Below are 17,257 nucleotides of genomic sequence, written 5' to 3'. Positions count from 1 at the left end.
TGTTGTGAAGCTTCTTTCATTCGTGTTCTTGCAGTGTTTTTAAAGTTGCAGATGAAAGATACTATACAAGTGCAAAGAATTATTATTAAAATTGATTATGAGCTATGGAGAGTTGATTGTGAAGGAGCACATGAAAAATAATACAAATTAGTACAGAAAGGTACTGACAACCTTTAGGCATATTTGTGGAAAAACAACACTACCAGTTTTTCTGGACAATAAGTGACAAACCCTGAGTCTCCTACATAGAAACAAAATAGAAAAGAGAAATAAAGAGATCTTTTTCTTCCATCTGGCAGCATTCCTTTGATCAGCTAATAAATGGTCTCTATATCTGACCTCTACTCCCTGTACAACTGTGTTACTCCCCATGTTCAGGGAGGCTTTAGGAAACCCTGGGAAACACTAGTGGGTAAAAGGAACATTGGAAAGAATCCGCACAGAAAACACACACCAGTGGATGTGGGCTGCTCTGAAATTACACAGAAGGATTTTCATTTTGTATTTCTTCGTATACAATAGATCCAAAGGAAAAAAGCCAAGTAGTAGTTATAATTTCACCTTGTTTTACTAGACCAGCAAAACCCAATAGCCCAATCAATGGGTTCGAGGGAAGGAGCGCTCTGGTGACATCACCTCCTTTTAAAGAAGTAAAGCAAGTCATTACTCCAGGTTACATAACATTTCGACTACACCAGACTTTGTACCACTCTCTCAGAAAGGAAGCTGTTGTCAGAAAGCTGGGGAGGATAGGGGGAAAGATGGAGTGGGGGAGGAAAGAACATCACTTTTGTTTGGAACTTTCTTTTATAAAAACCACTGAAGACTAGGAACGAGAGTTTGTGTTTTTTGAAAGGCTAAACACACAGAGAGAGACTGACAGACTGGCCTGAAGCATTGTTAGTCTGCAATACCCTGAAGGGGGGTGGGGGGTGTTAGGGAGGGCCTTATCCTTCCTTCCCACATCACTATTCAGGCCACGCCCACTCCAGTGGAAATCTTTTAGGTAACACCAGGTAACCCAGTTCATGGGGTTAGTTAAAATGCTGGAGTCAGCCAGAAAGGTGCCCCCTCATCTTTACTTAAACCCAAAGTATCTTCCCATGTTCCTCCAAGACTTACGAAGGTATATCCTGTACACACTAAAATGCTACCTCCCTCCCTCCTTTACACCCCTGGCAGAATATGCTCGACACAAATAGAACTCAAGACATGAGTTCACAGAGAAAACTAGCAATACAGACAACTGGCCCATGCCAGATTTACTAGAAAAGAAAAACAGAAATCAAAATGAAGTACAGTGTTCTCCTCAAAACACAGAGGAGAGATTTTCAATGTCACCACTGCAGACTTAGCAAAATGTCTATTTTCAGAGTAGCAGCCGTGTTAGTCTGTATCTCCAAAAAGAAAAGGAGTACTTGTGGCACCTTAGAGACTAACAAATTTATCTGAGCGTAAGCTTTCGTGAGCTACAGCTCACTTCATCGGATGCATCCGACGAAGTGAGCTGTAGCTCACGAAAGCTTACGCTCAGATAAATTTGTTAGTCTCTAAGGTGCCACAAGTACTCCTTTTCTTTTTGCAAAATGTCTATATACAGGACATGGTCTTACAGGAGCTGATGAGGTTCTACAGAACATATCCTGTACACAGACATTTTGCTGAGTCTGAAGGGCCTATTCCCTCATCCTGCATGAATTTACGATACTTTTCTCTGACAGAAATGTAAGACTCACTGTAACAAAAGGATACTGGCAGGTCCAAAATAATATATATATTATATTTATTTATATACGTTATTACTTACTAGCATGGATCAGTATGACGTTTGCACAGAGACACAGCAGGGCTTAAAAATACAAACCCTCCTGATCAATTTCAAAATGCTCCTGGGCTAGAGGCAAGTCCTTCCTTTTGTTTCATCCCCACCTCCATAAACAGAAGAGCCTCCTTTCCATGCCAGTTTTATTATGACAGGCTCCACTTTTTCCCTGCCTCACCTCCCAGTTTCCAGTCACACACCAAAAAGGGCTGAACTGTTCAGACTGCTTGCATCAAAGATCTGAGGCAGAATGCAAGGAGCAATAAAGTTTGTTATGCTCCTGTACGATAGCAGATGGAATCATCTAATAAAAACAGTGTTCCCCAAGGAGCAGCTGCAGTGTCTTATGCTGCCCAGAAGGAGGAGGAAGAAAAAAAAAATCCATCGACCCTGGGATCTCTTTTCCCTTAACATTCACCCACCCACATGAAATGCTGTTAAATCATTATTCTTAAATCTTCTGGGAAGTAGCAAAAATGATTTACCCCCTTTCCTCTTGAAACAGCCACCCCCACTAGAACAGGGGTTCTCTGTTAGGGGTTGAAGAGATTGGAAGTCATCCATCTTTCCTCCTTGGAATCACAGTGGCAGTTTAAAGACAGTCCTTCCAGAACTGAAAGGAATTCAGCATAGGTCAAAAGTAGAAGGCAACAGACTAACATCTATCTTCCAGCACTACAGAAAAAATGCAAGTAAAATTATATTTTTCCCCTCACCAACAGCACCTTTTTTCAGCAATAAGGCCCTTTCTTGCCTTAGACACAAATATTCCCTGATTAAATGGGATGTTTGATGGGCTAACCATTACAGAGACAAGACGGGTGAGGCAATATCTTTTATTTTACACAGAGCTCTTCTGTGTAAGATTGAAAGCTTGTCTCTCTCACCAGCAGAAGTTTGTCCAATAAAAGATATTACCACCTCACCTACCTGGTTTCTCTAATATCCTGGGATTGACACAGTTACACCTACACTTCATATAACAATTACAGAGGCTATTGCATTCCTCCTCTATCCCTCATTTAGGATTCTACTCAGACAGTAACAAGCCCAATTTATAGGATGCTATCAGATTAAGTCAGGGTCCCATGCCCACCTACCTGGGTAACTGTCACATAGAGGACTAGACTCAGCAAATTTTCACTCGTCTTCATTTTTTTAACCGAATCATGGGATTTGCCCTATCTCCCAACCCCACATATGTAACAGGGGGTTCAGCCTACAGAACCCACTGATCCCCCCTGAAGGAGCTGTCCCTTAGCAGCCCACTGTTGGTGGAGCCTGTCTCAAGTAAGAATGCATAGTGTATTCACAACAAAGAGAGGGAAATTTCTCAAGATAATACTACGCTGCCCCCTCCCCACTTTCCAAAAGCTAGGCTCTCTGGGTTTTGGCACAAGCACCCCTACGCTCACAGAAGCAGAGAGGAGCACGAGTTCACATTTTTGGTCTCCTTATTTGCTTTACAGATAACACATGAGGTTGACAAAACAAATTATTTTGGAAGTCTACTTAGTTTTTCTCTATTTATGTTATGTACTTCTTCCATTTCCCTCAAACTAGACAATGAAAATAGGGTACTCAGTTTCAAGTCAATTTCACGCACCATCTTCACAATGCTGCAATTTAGGAGTTGCAAAACAGATGAAGAGGAATGTTTATTTTAAAAAAAACCCACACTTTTCCATTGGAATTTTAATAAATACGTTTTAAAATATATTGGTCTGAGGTTTATTTTTAAAAAACTTAAGTTATGGGGCAAAGTTGACCCAACTGTGTCCTTTTAATAGTGTTAGGCATTTCTTTAATAAGGATTCAAGAATATCAAAGTTCCTTACAAACCTGAATTAAGACTACAAATATGTACAGCAAAGTATCATAATGTTACAGATTAGAAAACTGAGATCTGGAAAGATTAAAGACAGGCTCAAGATCACACAGAATCAGCCACAGTGACACATCCATGAATATACTTTGAAGTCCTTATTTTCAGTCCCCTGCTCTAATCACAGGCCCCACTGCTGTAAGTTACACTTCTTCAACACAAAGTCAAACTAAAGCAGGAGTCCTATGACAGTTTCTCTTAGAGACTTAAAAATACAGAACTATATTAGATCAGAGCCAGAATCACTAGATGGACAGCATAGCTGTTCTATTATCTCATTCCACCAGTACTAAACGAAGATTTTCCAAACCCAGGTTTAAATACAGATATAACCAGAAGCCTTGGAGAACGGCATCTGAATGCCAATACTCACAACTGCATCCGTTACAGTACTCTAGGTTTCATTTCTTATCAGTAGTTCACCCTGAACAGCAAATTTTTGAAATATGATTAATCCATATCCTTTCTCAGAGGCAGAAAACAAGTGACTCTCTGTCAATATTAATAAGAGAACAGTACCACCCACAAACAAATGAAGCGGAATTCCAGCCACTGCAATCAGAAATAATCCCAGACATCCAGGAAGGGTGAAGACAGAACACCAAAGAGGGATTCATTCAATAGTTCAAACAGTATACATTTTTCTTTGGGAAACGTTTGACGCATGAACAGTCTCTACACTTGAAATGCTCAGCAAAACCCATAATGGAGGTTTGTTTTCTCCCCTCTCTATTGAGATTTCATTTCCATGGGGCTCCCCAAAGCCATACGTTGAGAATTAGCAGTTCCAGTGATTATGCATGGTAAAGTGTTTGTGTGTTCTCACAACCTCAATCACTCACCATTCTCATCGAGTAAGTCTTCCTCGTCATCCCCGTCATTGTCCTCCTCCATTGCCTCTTCATCTTCCTCCTCCTCCTCTTCCATATCCTCCTGCTCCAAGTCCGGGTCCAGGTCTGGATCACTCCCTGAGATTGACTCGTCCGACATGATTCCCAGTGGTGCTCCTTGTGCATTACCTGCTCATGGTCTATTGCAAGGCAGCCCTGCAGGAGTAGGAAGAAAAAATCCATTCAAGAAAAACTCAGTCATGCAGAATTTCAGATATAAAAGCCTTCCAAGTGCAACCCATGACAAGTTTGTGTGGTCCCATAACTACAGTTAATATTTATCATGGACATCAGAATCCTCTCAGAAGAGAGAATCATGGACACAATCGTTAAAGAGGAGATGAGGAAGGCAGTAACCCGCACCCAATCTATTCACAGATCTTGCATGAGTTATTGCCAGGGCTTGAAAAATTTAGCCAATACTCAAAAATTAAGCAAAGAAGCCATAGTGAAAGATGTCTGTGCTACCGTGACAGAACCTATGCACCAAGGCCAAAACCTGCAGAATGCAAATAAAACATGTGTGCACTGCTTATTGTGTACCGTTATTCCTCTTTATTAATTATTATTATTTTTAATTACTAATCTCTCTTACTTTTGTAAGCTTTCTTCCCCTTGCTGGCTTCACTCCACCTATTCTTTCCTACAGCAGTGGTAATGCTGTCTACTTTCTCTGTGGATTCCTCTTCTGTGTAGGTTTCCTTTTCCCCGTCCTTTTTTCTCTCCCTACAGTGTGTTCTCTACCTCTTCCTCTATATTTTCAGTCACTCTATACCACACAAAAAGAAAAGGAGTACTTGTGGCACCTTAGAGACTAACCAATTTATTTGAGCATAAGCTTTTGTGAGCTAATTTATATAATCAATTTGACCCTCTCCCTGCCACACACCCAAATCATACCCATCCACTTACATATAAGGTTTGAAAACCTGACTAGACACCCAGGGAATTAAATGTATTAGCCAAAGTATGATATGAAAGACCTCCACACTGTGCCCCTGATCTACCCCCAATGAACTTTTCACATGTGCTTCCTCCCGTGACCCAGAGTGAATAAATACGAAACAAAATTAGCTCTCAACTTCTAAAAGGAAGTCCTCACAACACAGGCAAAGTCATCTGTAGATAGCAGAAACACTATGCTCACCAGCAATGTACCAAGATGATGGAGGCTCAGAACTCTGGAACCAGAATCAGAGGCTCAACTGACATGTAACAACTAATCACTCAAGCCAGAACATCTTGCTTGTTATTCTTAGTACATGCAGGCCAGGAGAATCCTCTTGTGAATACTGGCATAACAAGCTGCTGCTAAAATATTCATATTTTATATAAAAAATTATGCAAACACCTAAAAAAATTCCAAGATACTACAATCCAAATGTACAACTATTAAAGACAAAGGTAACCTTTCAATTTGATTTCAGATGTTGCTGTGTGTCTGAAGCTTAGGTTCAAAATGCCAGCTGAAAAAGTCACTTCCAGGAAACAGAAAGTGGATTGAGATGATCATTTGACACCTCTTCATGGTCCAGCAATTCAGTTTCACATACAGACTTTATGTACCATGGGATTTTATACTGCAGCCTATTAATCTGAGTGCCTTCAACTTTTCACAGTGGTCTGTGTATCTTATAGGCAAAGACAACCTTCCCTTAATACAACACGAAGAAAGACTGTGACAAGGGCCCAGGATCCATTGGTTGAACCATCCCTTTTAAAGGAAGGCAAGGAGAAGAATAAAAGCTCAGGAGGGGATAACAATACATCAGCCCAAAAAAGACAGGTTACAGCTACTTCCTGTAGGGAATGGGACACGAATGCTGGGCTGTAGAGAAACTCTCACCTAGTCCCATCTCAGTTTGTCACAGTCGGAGCCTCTGTATAGAATGAGAAAGTAAACTGGAAATAAAGACCAAGGTGATCATGAAAGCACAGGTTTGTCAGCTCAGACCACCTATTGCCCCAGCATGGATTTCATGACAGATCTTTCTGTCTGGAAGTGTCTCAGCTGTGTTTCAAGGAGAACAGTGTCATATGACAGCTGTACAGGGTTAGGGAATCTTAGTATTGGATAGGGTGGGTGGAAAGCAAAGTGTCAAAGGAGAGAAAATGAAGATAATGGTAGATAACGAATCCATCCTTGGAAAAAAGCTCAAGATGTGTTCAAACTTGACCCTTGAAAGATCACCATTCAACATAACCAGCATGACCCTACATGTGCCTTATCAAACCTTTTCCCTTTTCTTCATGCATTGCCAATCATCTGCTTTTTCCCCTAGCACCGATGCCACTGAAGATTTAAGCAGCAATGTATTTGGGAATTGAAATACACATTTTAAAAGGACATGAGTCTCTAAAACGCTTTTCCAAGCAGTTAAAATAGGCCTGTAGGCAAGCTTTCAATATCTACATAAACTTTTCATAAAATATGCAGAACTTTTATTTTCTGGTATATTATTTGTATTAACACAGTGCACTATAGGCTGGATATCCTGGAAGTTAAGAAACACCTCACAACCCTGTAAAATAAGGCCTGAAAAAATACAAATCTAACAGCTAAGTCTGTTAAAATTATTCCAGTTAAAGTAATCAGACCGAGACAAGAGTAACAGTGAGAATGCGTCGGCAAGACACGAAGGGAAAGCAAGAGAACAAAAGAAAATGAAATCAAGGTAAGACGATGGCTCAGGGGATTGGTATTGTGATACGGAGCCTTTCATCACTGGATTACAGGTTCAATTCTAGTCTTTGGTGGAAGCAACCAAAAGTTCTTACAGTTCAACAGCTGTTTAAGTGGACTAAACAGGATAGGTTGGTTGTTGGAGTCCAGCAGAAGGCAGATACAACACAAATCTCAGCTGACTTAAATGGACCCATGGCAATTCACTCCAGCTAAGGATCTGTCCACAGATCCCCAGACTCACTACTATTTGCTCCATGCTCTAGGATCAGTGTTTCTCTACGACTGGTCCATAGACTGATGCTCGTCCCCGAGACCTCCCTGGCACAGTTTAGGAAGGCAGCTAGCCAGTCCCTGGTATCAAAAAGCTTGAGAAACACTGCTCTAGATCACCCATAAATGACCACAGCAGCTACTGAGAAAAAAAAAGAGGGAGCAATGGAGGAAGCCTAAACCAGTCTACTGTAAAAAGTTTTTCTTGACAATAAGTGCTGTGCTAAATTCTGATGTTTATTTCAGAGCAGCAATTTATTTGCACCTGTAGCAACAAAAAACATACCTTCCAACTGATGCACAGGTCTAAAAATATATTTCTATTTTGTTTTAGCTTAAATAGTCAGGTTGCTTTCAGACCTGTAATTGTGAAGCTGCTGGTGTTGCCTGTATAATTCACAGAAAAATTAGAACTGTGGTCTCCCTGGATTTTTTTTTTTTGGGGTGGGGGGTGGGGAGGAGAAGAGGATCACTTGGTGTATGTCTACATTGCAAGTGAAGATGTGATTGTATCATGTGTACGCACACCTCTAATAACTTTAGTCTAGCTTGCACGGGTCACAGCAGCAGTGTAGACATGATGGCATGGATTTCAGAACAGGCTATCAACCAGAGTATGTACTGGACTTGTTCTTTGCTAGCCTGTGTTGAAGTGCATGCCACCACATCTACACTGCTATTGTTACTCATGCTGGCTAGATTATAACTATTATGGGTATGCCCACCCATGCAATGGTCACACCTTCATTTGCCGTGCATCATAGAATCACAGAAATGCTGCGAAGAAAGGGATTTCAAGAGGTCACCTAGTCCATCCATGTGTGCTGAGGCAGGATCAAGCAAACCAAGACCATCCCTGATACCTTTGTCCAACCTGTTCTTAAAAACCTCCAGTGAAGCAGATCCACAATCTCCCTTGGAAGCCTATTCCAGAGTTTAACCACCCTTATAGCTAGAAAGTTTTTCCTAATATCTAACCTAAATTTCCTTTCCTGCAGATTAAGCCTATTAGATCTTTGTCCTACCTTCAGTAAACATGCAGAACAATTGATCACATCCTCTTTATAAAGGCCGTTTACATATGTAAAGGTTTATCAGGTTCTCATCCCGTTTTTGGTTTTTGGTTGTTTTTTTTTGAATCACAACTTATTAAGGTACTTTGAAATCAGTAGCAAGTGCATCTTAATCTAACAAACTATTCCACAGTTTGCGTGATATGCAGGGGTAAAACAGAAGCTTTCTAAAGGATTCCAGTGTAATAAAAATATGATAAACTCTTCCGTTCATATTATCATGTAGACATCCCTCCTGCCCCACCTCCACCCAAGATCTTGGCAGCTCCCCTAATAATTTTCAATTGCATAAGCTCTGTTTCTCTGGAGAGCTCCTAGCTTGCCTGAAAAAACTGGGATACGCAACCTGAACACTGAACAGGCAGGTACGAATTACACAGACACCAGCCTACCTTTATTTCTCACACAGATATGACCCAGTTCCAAGCCTTCTTGAAAGGGAATTACATAACATATCCAGATTGCATTTGCCTCTATTGTTTTACAGCAGGGTTATTCCAACCTCTCACACACATTTAATCACTGCTGGCAGGGCACTTTGCAAGAGATAAACAGATCATCTTCAACTGACCAAAGTTACTATTCCTCTGGACTTTCCAGCTCTCCCACATTAAATCAATCAATCTGTGAACCTCCTAGCCCTAGAATGGAAAGAAACACAAGGAAAGATGGCATCCTGGTTGCATGCAGGGAGAACAGGAAGAGGGCCAACAGCACCAGCATATGTAAACAAGTCCTCTACATCACAGGATTATATAAAAAGCCTGTGATCCTGGACAAATTTCAAGAAATTGGGAGGCTGCTGAGTAAAGGGGGCAGGAGGCACTAGTAAGTGAGGAAATTCCAAAACATTCCATTTGCTCACACAATAAAGAGAGAGGAGCTTTCATGTTTACCACTGTTCAGAGAGTCAAAGCCTGCACCAACTGAATATCAAAATAATATCCAAGACACCCTCTATCAGGCACTATACCCACCCTTCAGGTAAGATAAAAGTAGTTTTTTAGGGGGGGTGGTCCGTTGTGGGGTTGGTTTGTTTTTTAAAGGTAGAATATTTTAAAGTGTAAACTTCTTAGGGTAATGAGTGTCTCTTACTGTGTGTTAGCACAAGAGAGGCCCAATCCTGGATTAGGGATTTAGGTGCTTCCAAAGCATGAATACGTGTTTAAAGATTAGATTTTTTTTTTTTAAAAATCTCAACCCTTTGTACACTAAGATCCATAATTCACTGTCCTTTCCAAGATTTTCTCCACACTCTTGAGAGCGAGAAACTCACTTTTTTCTTTTTTTAAATGAGAGCAGGGATTCTTAACTTGTCACTTGTCCTCAGGAGCTGGGCCTTTAAGTGAAGCAACAAATACCGTGACAGTCACTGAAACTGTATGCTGTGCACATCATCTCTCTGCAATTTCCATCACAGGACTCACTCACATGTGGTCCATGTCCAAACAACTTATTTAATGAAACAAACATGATACATTTAATGAAACATGGATAAAGAAAGGAGTACTTGTGGCACCTTAGAGACTAACCAATTTATTTGAGCATAAGCTTTCATGAGCTACAGCTCACTTCATCGGATGTATACTGTGGAAAATACAGGAGATGTTTTTATACACACAAATCATGAAAAAATGGGTGTTTATCACTACAAAAGGTTCTCTCTCCCCCCACTCCACTCTCCTGCTGGTAATAGCTTATGTAAAGTGATCACTCTCCTTACAATGTGTATGATAATCAAGGTGGGCCATTTCCAGCACAAATCCAGGGTTTAACAAGAACATCTGAGGAAGGGGGTGGGGGGGGTGGTTATGAAAACAAGGGGAAATAGGTTACCTTGCATAATGACTTAGCCACTCCCAGTCTCTATTCAAGCCTAAGTTAATTGTATCCAATGAAGAAAGGTTACAGCCTGAACTATAGAAGGAACCCTGGTGTTCTCTAAAACTCACTCTTTTTAGGGCAGGATCAAATCCCGTCCACCCAGTCAGAGGTGGGAAGGACTTCACTCCATAAGGGATAGCCAGAATACTAAAGCATCTGTGCTTCCCAGGGACTCTCCCTACCACATGCAGATCATGCAGGGGGGATTTGGATGTGGAGCCACAACTGCAGACATCTACCATCTAAATACTTGCAGAGGATGTAGGTTCAACCCTGCAGCCCTGAGGCAGCACTAGCAGTTGCAATGTAAAATGGGGAAAGAAGATTCCATTCCCTGATCTCACTTGAGCCAAGACCATTATTTGGATTTATGGAAGATTTGTCCCTTAATGCCTGTTTCGTAAGAGATTTTGACTTGGTTGTTGTAATGTCTGGCTATAAACAAAGTGTCAAGAACCCTGGGAAATTCTATAGCCCCAAATATTCCAAACTACCAGCGCATGCTGGGAAGGAAAATTATAGACTGGTATGATGCAATTTTGGAGCAAAGACATTTGTGTAAACAGAAATTAGGGTGAAAGAGGTAATTCCAATTAGAACTGAACAAATAATTTTTTGGTTCAGTGGTTGAACCAAAAAAATCTGGAAAAAATGTTTCATTTTTAATCAAAACTGATTTTTTCTTCAATTTCTTGTCCAAAAAAAAAAATTAATTCAGGTCGATCTGAATTTATGTTTTCTAAATGAGACAGCTCATTTCAAAACAAAATGTCAAAATGAACCATTTTGACTTAAAAAAAATTTCCCCCTTTTTTATTCAATTAAAACTATTTTCCAAATTCAACCCAAATTCATGAATAGTTTCAGTCATCCTGAAACTGAATATTTGGGCAAGCAAAAAAATTTCACTCAGCTCTAATTCCATGGCATTTCTGCAGAAATCGTTAAGTTTAATCTTTACTATATCACTAGTCAGTTATTGTAATCAGTTGAGCGTGGGGTGTGAGGGGATTATTTTGGGCATGAATATTCCAGTTTTGGCCTTCAGGCTGTAAAAAGACTTACATTTGGCACTATATAAATAAATAGCATCCAGTATCTAATGGCACATGCAAAACATACAAATAGATCATTAGAGAAGAAGTCATTCATTAAAAAAAAGGAGGACTTGTGGCACCTTAGAGACTAAAATTTATTTGAGCATACAGCTCACTTCATCGGATGCATACAGTGGAAAATACAGTGGGGAGATTTATATACACAGAGAACATGAATCAATGGGCGTTACCATACACACTGTAAGGAGAGTGTAAGACGGACCTTTTGTAGTGATAATCAAGGTGGGCCAGGTACAGCAGTTGACAAGAACGTCTGAGGAACAGCGTGGGGGGAGTGGGGAGGGAATAAACATGGAGAAATAGTTTTACTTTGTGTAATGACCCATCCACTACCAGTCTTTATTCAAGCCTAAGTTGTCATTCATTAAAGTTGCTCATGGGGAAAAAATATATTGGTAACGTCTGTATAATTTCAAAAGTGACAATGCAATGAACATTCTGCTGTTGAATTTAAAAACGCAATAAGTACAAAATGTCAGGACTAATGGTTTTATTTAATTCTCACAGTTTACCTTACACAATATATTAACATCACCACAAATTATATATAGTCAGTCATTATATGCTGTTGTGTAAAATAAAGACAAGTATTTGTTCAAAAAAGGCACAAGCGTGTTTTCAAACAGCATTCACCTAACAGGTAGTCTGTATTTCTAAATAAAGCAAATACATGAGTCAAAATGCTTTGACTCTATCACAAACCAATGAGATGTAACTTTTCTTTAGGAAAAATTAAAGTTGTAATATTGTATATAAAAATCCTGATTTAAATCAGATCCTTCTGCTGTACTCACAAATGGGATGGACTCAGTTTGCTGTATCAGACTACTATGAACCTAAAGCAACAGTTCTTCACCAGTGCCTTATGAATAACTGGTGGTGCACAGAGCACACGCTGGAGGTCTGTGAAGAGATGGTTGCTCACATGATGCTGGCTCTTCTTATTTCCACCTATTTAATTACATCAGAAGCAGCTAAGTACACATTAAAACCTAACCCATCATATTAATCACTATTAACTTTCTCTGGAAGTAATTGATATACTTGCTAATACAGCAAATGGGAAAAGAATGGGTCTGCATAATTACAAATGGGAGGGGAGGTTTCCACAACCGTCTCTCTGAAAATGTGGTCCACACTATGAAGAAGTTGGGCAGCCCCTATCCTTAGCATTGACATTGACAGTCCTTAGGTGAGACCCATCTGCCACCACATTCACAACCGGAAACAAGCTCTATGTTAAAAGGGCATCTATACACCAAAATGGTACATTGTTGGTTGAAGAAAACAGACTGTAATAGGCTGACAGTGTGTATGTGGAACACGCCACTCCGGAAGCAGGTGTTTATTCTGCTGAGAAATGGTTTACTGGTTTATGTTACTCACAAAGGGCTTGTCTACACTGGCAAGCTTTTTCAATGAAACCAATGTCGCCAAAGGGGTGGGGGGGGGGGAGAAAATCAACAAAAGCAAAGTTGCCAAAGCGTATATACATTTGCTCCCTCTGTCAACAGATCGTGTCCACCTTTGTCGACAGTGATAGCAATGGACTGTGGGTATATATCCCACAGTGCCTGGCAACACCATCCGTCGCTTGGTGTTGTGGGAATGCGGAAACTGAGCGTGGCACATCCTGGGATGTGCAAAGTGTACCATCATGCACTGCTTTGTGTCCTGCCCCATTTTGCGCCACTTTTCCAACTGTCATTCTTTTGTAGTGCTCGCCAGCATCTGCAGTGAGAGAGGATGGATCCCACACTTCTCTCCTACGCGCTGTTAGCTGTCATGAGGACATCGCACATGGCAGCACAGTTACTCACAGAGTTACTCGCAAAGTTAGCAGAGGATGAATCGCAAGCACCTGAGTGTGATATGGATGGCAGCAACTTATCAGTGCTTTGTGGATTCACAGAGCAGCTGCATACAGTAGACCATCACTTTTGGGCTAGGGAAACAAACACTGATTGGTGGGATTGAATTGTCATGCAGGCATGGGATGACGACCAGTGGGTACAGAACTTTAGGATGCATAAAGCAACTGTCATGGAGCTACGTGCTGAGCTGTCCTCCGACCTGCGGCGCAAGGACACCAGATTGAGAGCTGTCCTTCTGGCAGAGAAGCATCTTGCAATCGCTGTGTGGAAGCTGGCAAATCCAGACTGCTACCGGGTCAGCTGCAAATCAATTTGGAGTAGGAAAGTCCACTGTTGGGGCGGTATTACTCCAAGTGTGCAGGGCAATAAATCGCATCCTGCTGCACAGGACCATGAGTCTGGGAAACGTGCATGAAATAGCGGATGGCTTTGCAGAGATAGGTTTCCCTAACTGCGGTGGGGCGATTGATGGCACACACATTCCAATTTTAGCCAGACCACCTTGCCTCTGAATACATCAGTAGGAAGGGATACTTCTCCATGGGGTTGCAGGTGTTTGTGGATCACCAGGGGCATTTCAAGGACATCACTGAAGGCTGGTCTGGAAAGGTGCATGACGCACGCATCTTCAGGAACAGTGGCCTGTACAAAAAGCTGCAGGCGGGGACTTTCTTTCCAGACCACAAGTTCACAGTGGGGGATGTGGAAATGCCCATAGTAATCCTGGGAGATCCGGCTTACCCCTTACAGCCCTGGCTCATGAAACCTTACACAGGGCACCTGGACAGCAGCAAGGAGCGTTTTAACAAAAGGCTGAGCAGGTGCCACATGGTAGTCGAATGTGCCTTTGGCCGTTTGAAAGCTAGCTGGAGGTGTTTAAATGGCAGGCTAGACCTTACCAAGGATAATATTCCCGTGGTCATAGCCGCATGCTGCACTTTGCATAATCTGTGCGAATCTAAGGGTGAAATGTTTGCTCAGGTGTGGTGCACTGAAGCAGAGCGCTTGGCTGCACAGTTTGAATAGCCATATGCTAGGGCTGTCAGAGAAGCCCTATCAGAGGGCTGCTACTAACATCAGAGAGGCTTCGAGGAACCACTTTGACAATGAGGGGCAGTAACATGTCTGCTTTGGAGTTGCTTCCCTATTGCATCCATGTACGATTTTGGGCCCCAAGACTCAAGCAACACAATGCTTTAGAAGCCTGTTCCCGAGAGTGAATTGATTGCTTTTGTAGAACACAGAATAAAAACGCTGTACCATTGAATACCTTAGCCTTTATTTATTGTAAAAAATGGTAAAACCTCACAACTGTGTCTAGCTCCAGCTATCATTGTGCAAGCTGTGAGAGGGGGTGGAGTGATGGGGAAACTAAGGAGTGAAGTGAAAAGCAATGTGTGGGCATAGAGGGGGGTGGGGTTGGCAAAGAATTGTGCATCCGCTGCAGGGGTGCTCAAACTCGGATCTGCTCAGTCTGCAGCTGTATCAAAAAGACTTGAGCATCTCTGTCTGATCCTCCATAATTTTTATCATCTGTTCTGTCACTTGCCTAACAAAAACAGCACTCTTTTCTGTCCTGCTTTTTGGGTTCCCAGCACTCTTTCTGTTCCCTGGTCTGTCTCTCATTGCACCGTAGAACCTCACAGAACATGTCTTCTTTGCTGCCCCTAGGTTTTTTTCTTATCTGCTGCAGCTGGTCCGTGGGGGTGCATGATGTCTGTGCTGAACAGAAGAGGGATTGCTGCGTTCCATTTTCCTAGTAGAAATCACTTTCTCTCTGAGACTCTAGGCAGGCACACAGCTCCACGAACACCCCAATCATGGTGAGTTTCGGGAGTGGGGGGCAAGGCAGTTGTGGGTACGGACAAAAGGTCACAGCTTGCAGGGAACTCATTCTAAAATTATCCCACACTTTTTCACAGGCGGCCAACCTGCTGGCTGAGATCTCGCTGCTGAGGGTGACCAGAGAAACCAGGGCTCAGCTGCTGAATGCTTGCGGCTTTCACCCCAGTCTATATGCAGCTCAGCTATGTGCCACTTTGGTCCCAGCTCCAGTGATTGTTAAATGGCATGGCACAGTTTCCTACAATGGGGGAACTAACAAGGCTACAATCCCTTGGAATCTGCAGCAGAGGATTAACAAGTACCTCCATCGACACCCTGCTTGACCATGCAGATTAGCTACACAGGGCTATGTCCAGCTCTCTGAAAACACTACCTGCCTCCCACTTTTTGATTCCCTACACAAGCCACAGCAATTTTCCCGGAGTCTCATCTGCTTCCTGCTCCCTGTTGAGCACTTCTGGAGTGGAGAAAAGTTCCTGGCTGCCTGCCCCACCTGGCGACCCTGCTGGGAGCATCACATCCTCTTCTAGCTCTACATCTTCATCCACAATTTCAACCTCCGGGTTACCCCCCTTTCAGCTGCATGCGAAGTATCCACGGGGCAATCAACGATGGAGGTGGGGTCACCACTGAGGATAGCATTCATCTCCTTAGAGAAGTGGCAGGTCTTAGGTGCACCACCGGAGCGATGGTTCGCCTCCCGCACCTTATGGGTACACCTGCCTCAGCTCCTTTATCTTCGCTCTGCACTGCTGCGTATCCCGATCATAGCCCTTTTTGCATACGCCTCGAGAAATTTACCCATGTGTCCCCCAATTCCTACGGGTCACTCACAGCTGCAACTGAACAGACTCCTCTCCCCATATAGTGATCAGATCAGCAGTCCAAGCAGGAGCGCGTTTGGTGCAATAGCCAGCCATGCTCACCTGGGAAGCTCCTCTGGGAAGCCAGCAAGCAGGAAATGAAATTTAAAATTCCCGGGGCTGCAAGGAGGAGGGGCAGGTTGGCTGCAGGGCAGAGGAGTTCAAACCGCTGACCAGAGCGGCAGCATGGAAATTGTGAGATACATTCTGGAGGCCAATAAAAAAAAAATTAAAAACTGTGATGTCTACACTGGCTGTTTGTCGACAATAAAGGGAAGGGAAAATACAAAAGTCTCTCACAGGAGTGGAAGATTTTTGTCGCCAAAACTAGGCTTTTTTTCCCCCCCCAAAAAAAGTGACCTTGCAGTGGGTACGCTATCGCTGTTTTGTCACCAAAAGCCAGTTTTTGGTGACAAAACTTGCAAGCGTAGACAAGCCCACAGGCAGGTGGCTCACTACCCCATGCAAAGTGGGAACGGCTCACTACAAGAATCCAGGATGTTGTTAAGCAGTCCTGAAATAGGTGCCATTGGAACAGCTAAGCCCAGGAAGAAGTTTTGAGTTGAACCTTATGTTGCTTTATTGTAAAGTTCTGCCTATAGAAAAGGAAACCACAGGAATGGGATGATTTGAGGCTATAATCAATTTGAATTTGGGAATGCATTTGAATTTGGGAATGGAACTTATGCTCACATTCACCCACTATTCTGAGGAAGGAAGGCAAACTCCCACCAGACACTGTTGAAAAGAATCTGGTCTCATCCCCAATCAGTTATAAGTTGCAAGGGTTCTCACTGCTGTTGGCCAACATGATTTGTAGGGAGCAGAGGCTAGAGAAAAAACAACATGCCATATTTTGAAGAAATTCAGGACCCAGCCCCTTATTATCTTTAGGTACATGGACCATTCAAAAAGACAGCATGACACCAAACCAGCCTAAAACTGGCTCTTGCCTGGAGAGGTGAAAACAATAAGAATGTGTAAGAGGGGGTGGGGGAAAGAAAAGGAGGACAGCTAATCCTTCCGTACTAATGTGACAGTGCTGGA

The 17,257-nt window shown here is 42.3% G+C and overlaps 1 protein-coding gene and 1 long non-coding RNA gene across 5 annotated transcripts in view; one reads left to right on the top strand and one right to left on the bottom strand.

The window, feature by feature from the left end:
• RAD54L2 (RAD54 like 2) overlaps positions 1–17,257 on the bottom strand; it is a 93,622-nt gene that overhangs the window by 53,243 nt on the left and 23,122 nt on the right. For 3 of the 4 annotated variants that reach the window (XM_073352534.2, XM_073352539.2, XM_073352536.2), the window contains exon 2: positions 4,550–4,753. In XM_073352534.2, coding sequence (XP_073208635.2) covers positions 4,550–4,697 — 148 coding nt within the window. In that variant the 5' untranslated portion in view covers positions 4,698–4,753. Of the gene's footprint in view, positions 1–4,549; positions 4,754–5,192; positions 5,724–17,257 lie in introns of those variants that run through there. The other variant, XM_073352535.2, reaches the window with a different exon arrangement.
• LOC140914518 (uncharacterized) lies at positions 9,476–16,512 on the top strand. Its single transcript, XR_012159886.2, has 3 exons — positions 9,476–9,610; positions 15,174–15,325; positions 15,425–16,512. It is a non-coding gene; the product is annotated as an uncharacterized LOC140914518 (long non-coding RNA).

The sequence above is a fragment of the Lepidochelys kempii genome, chromosome 7, assembly GCF_965140285.1.
Source record: "Lepidochelys kempii isolate rLepKem1 chromosome 7, rLepKem1.hap1, whole genome shotgun sequence".
Lineage (NCBI taxonomy): Eukaryota > Metazoa > Chordata > Testudines > Cheloniidae > Lepidochelys > Lepidochelys kempii.
This window is presented reverse-complemented; position numbering and strand designations above follow the sequence as displayed.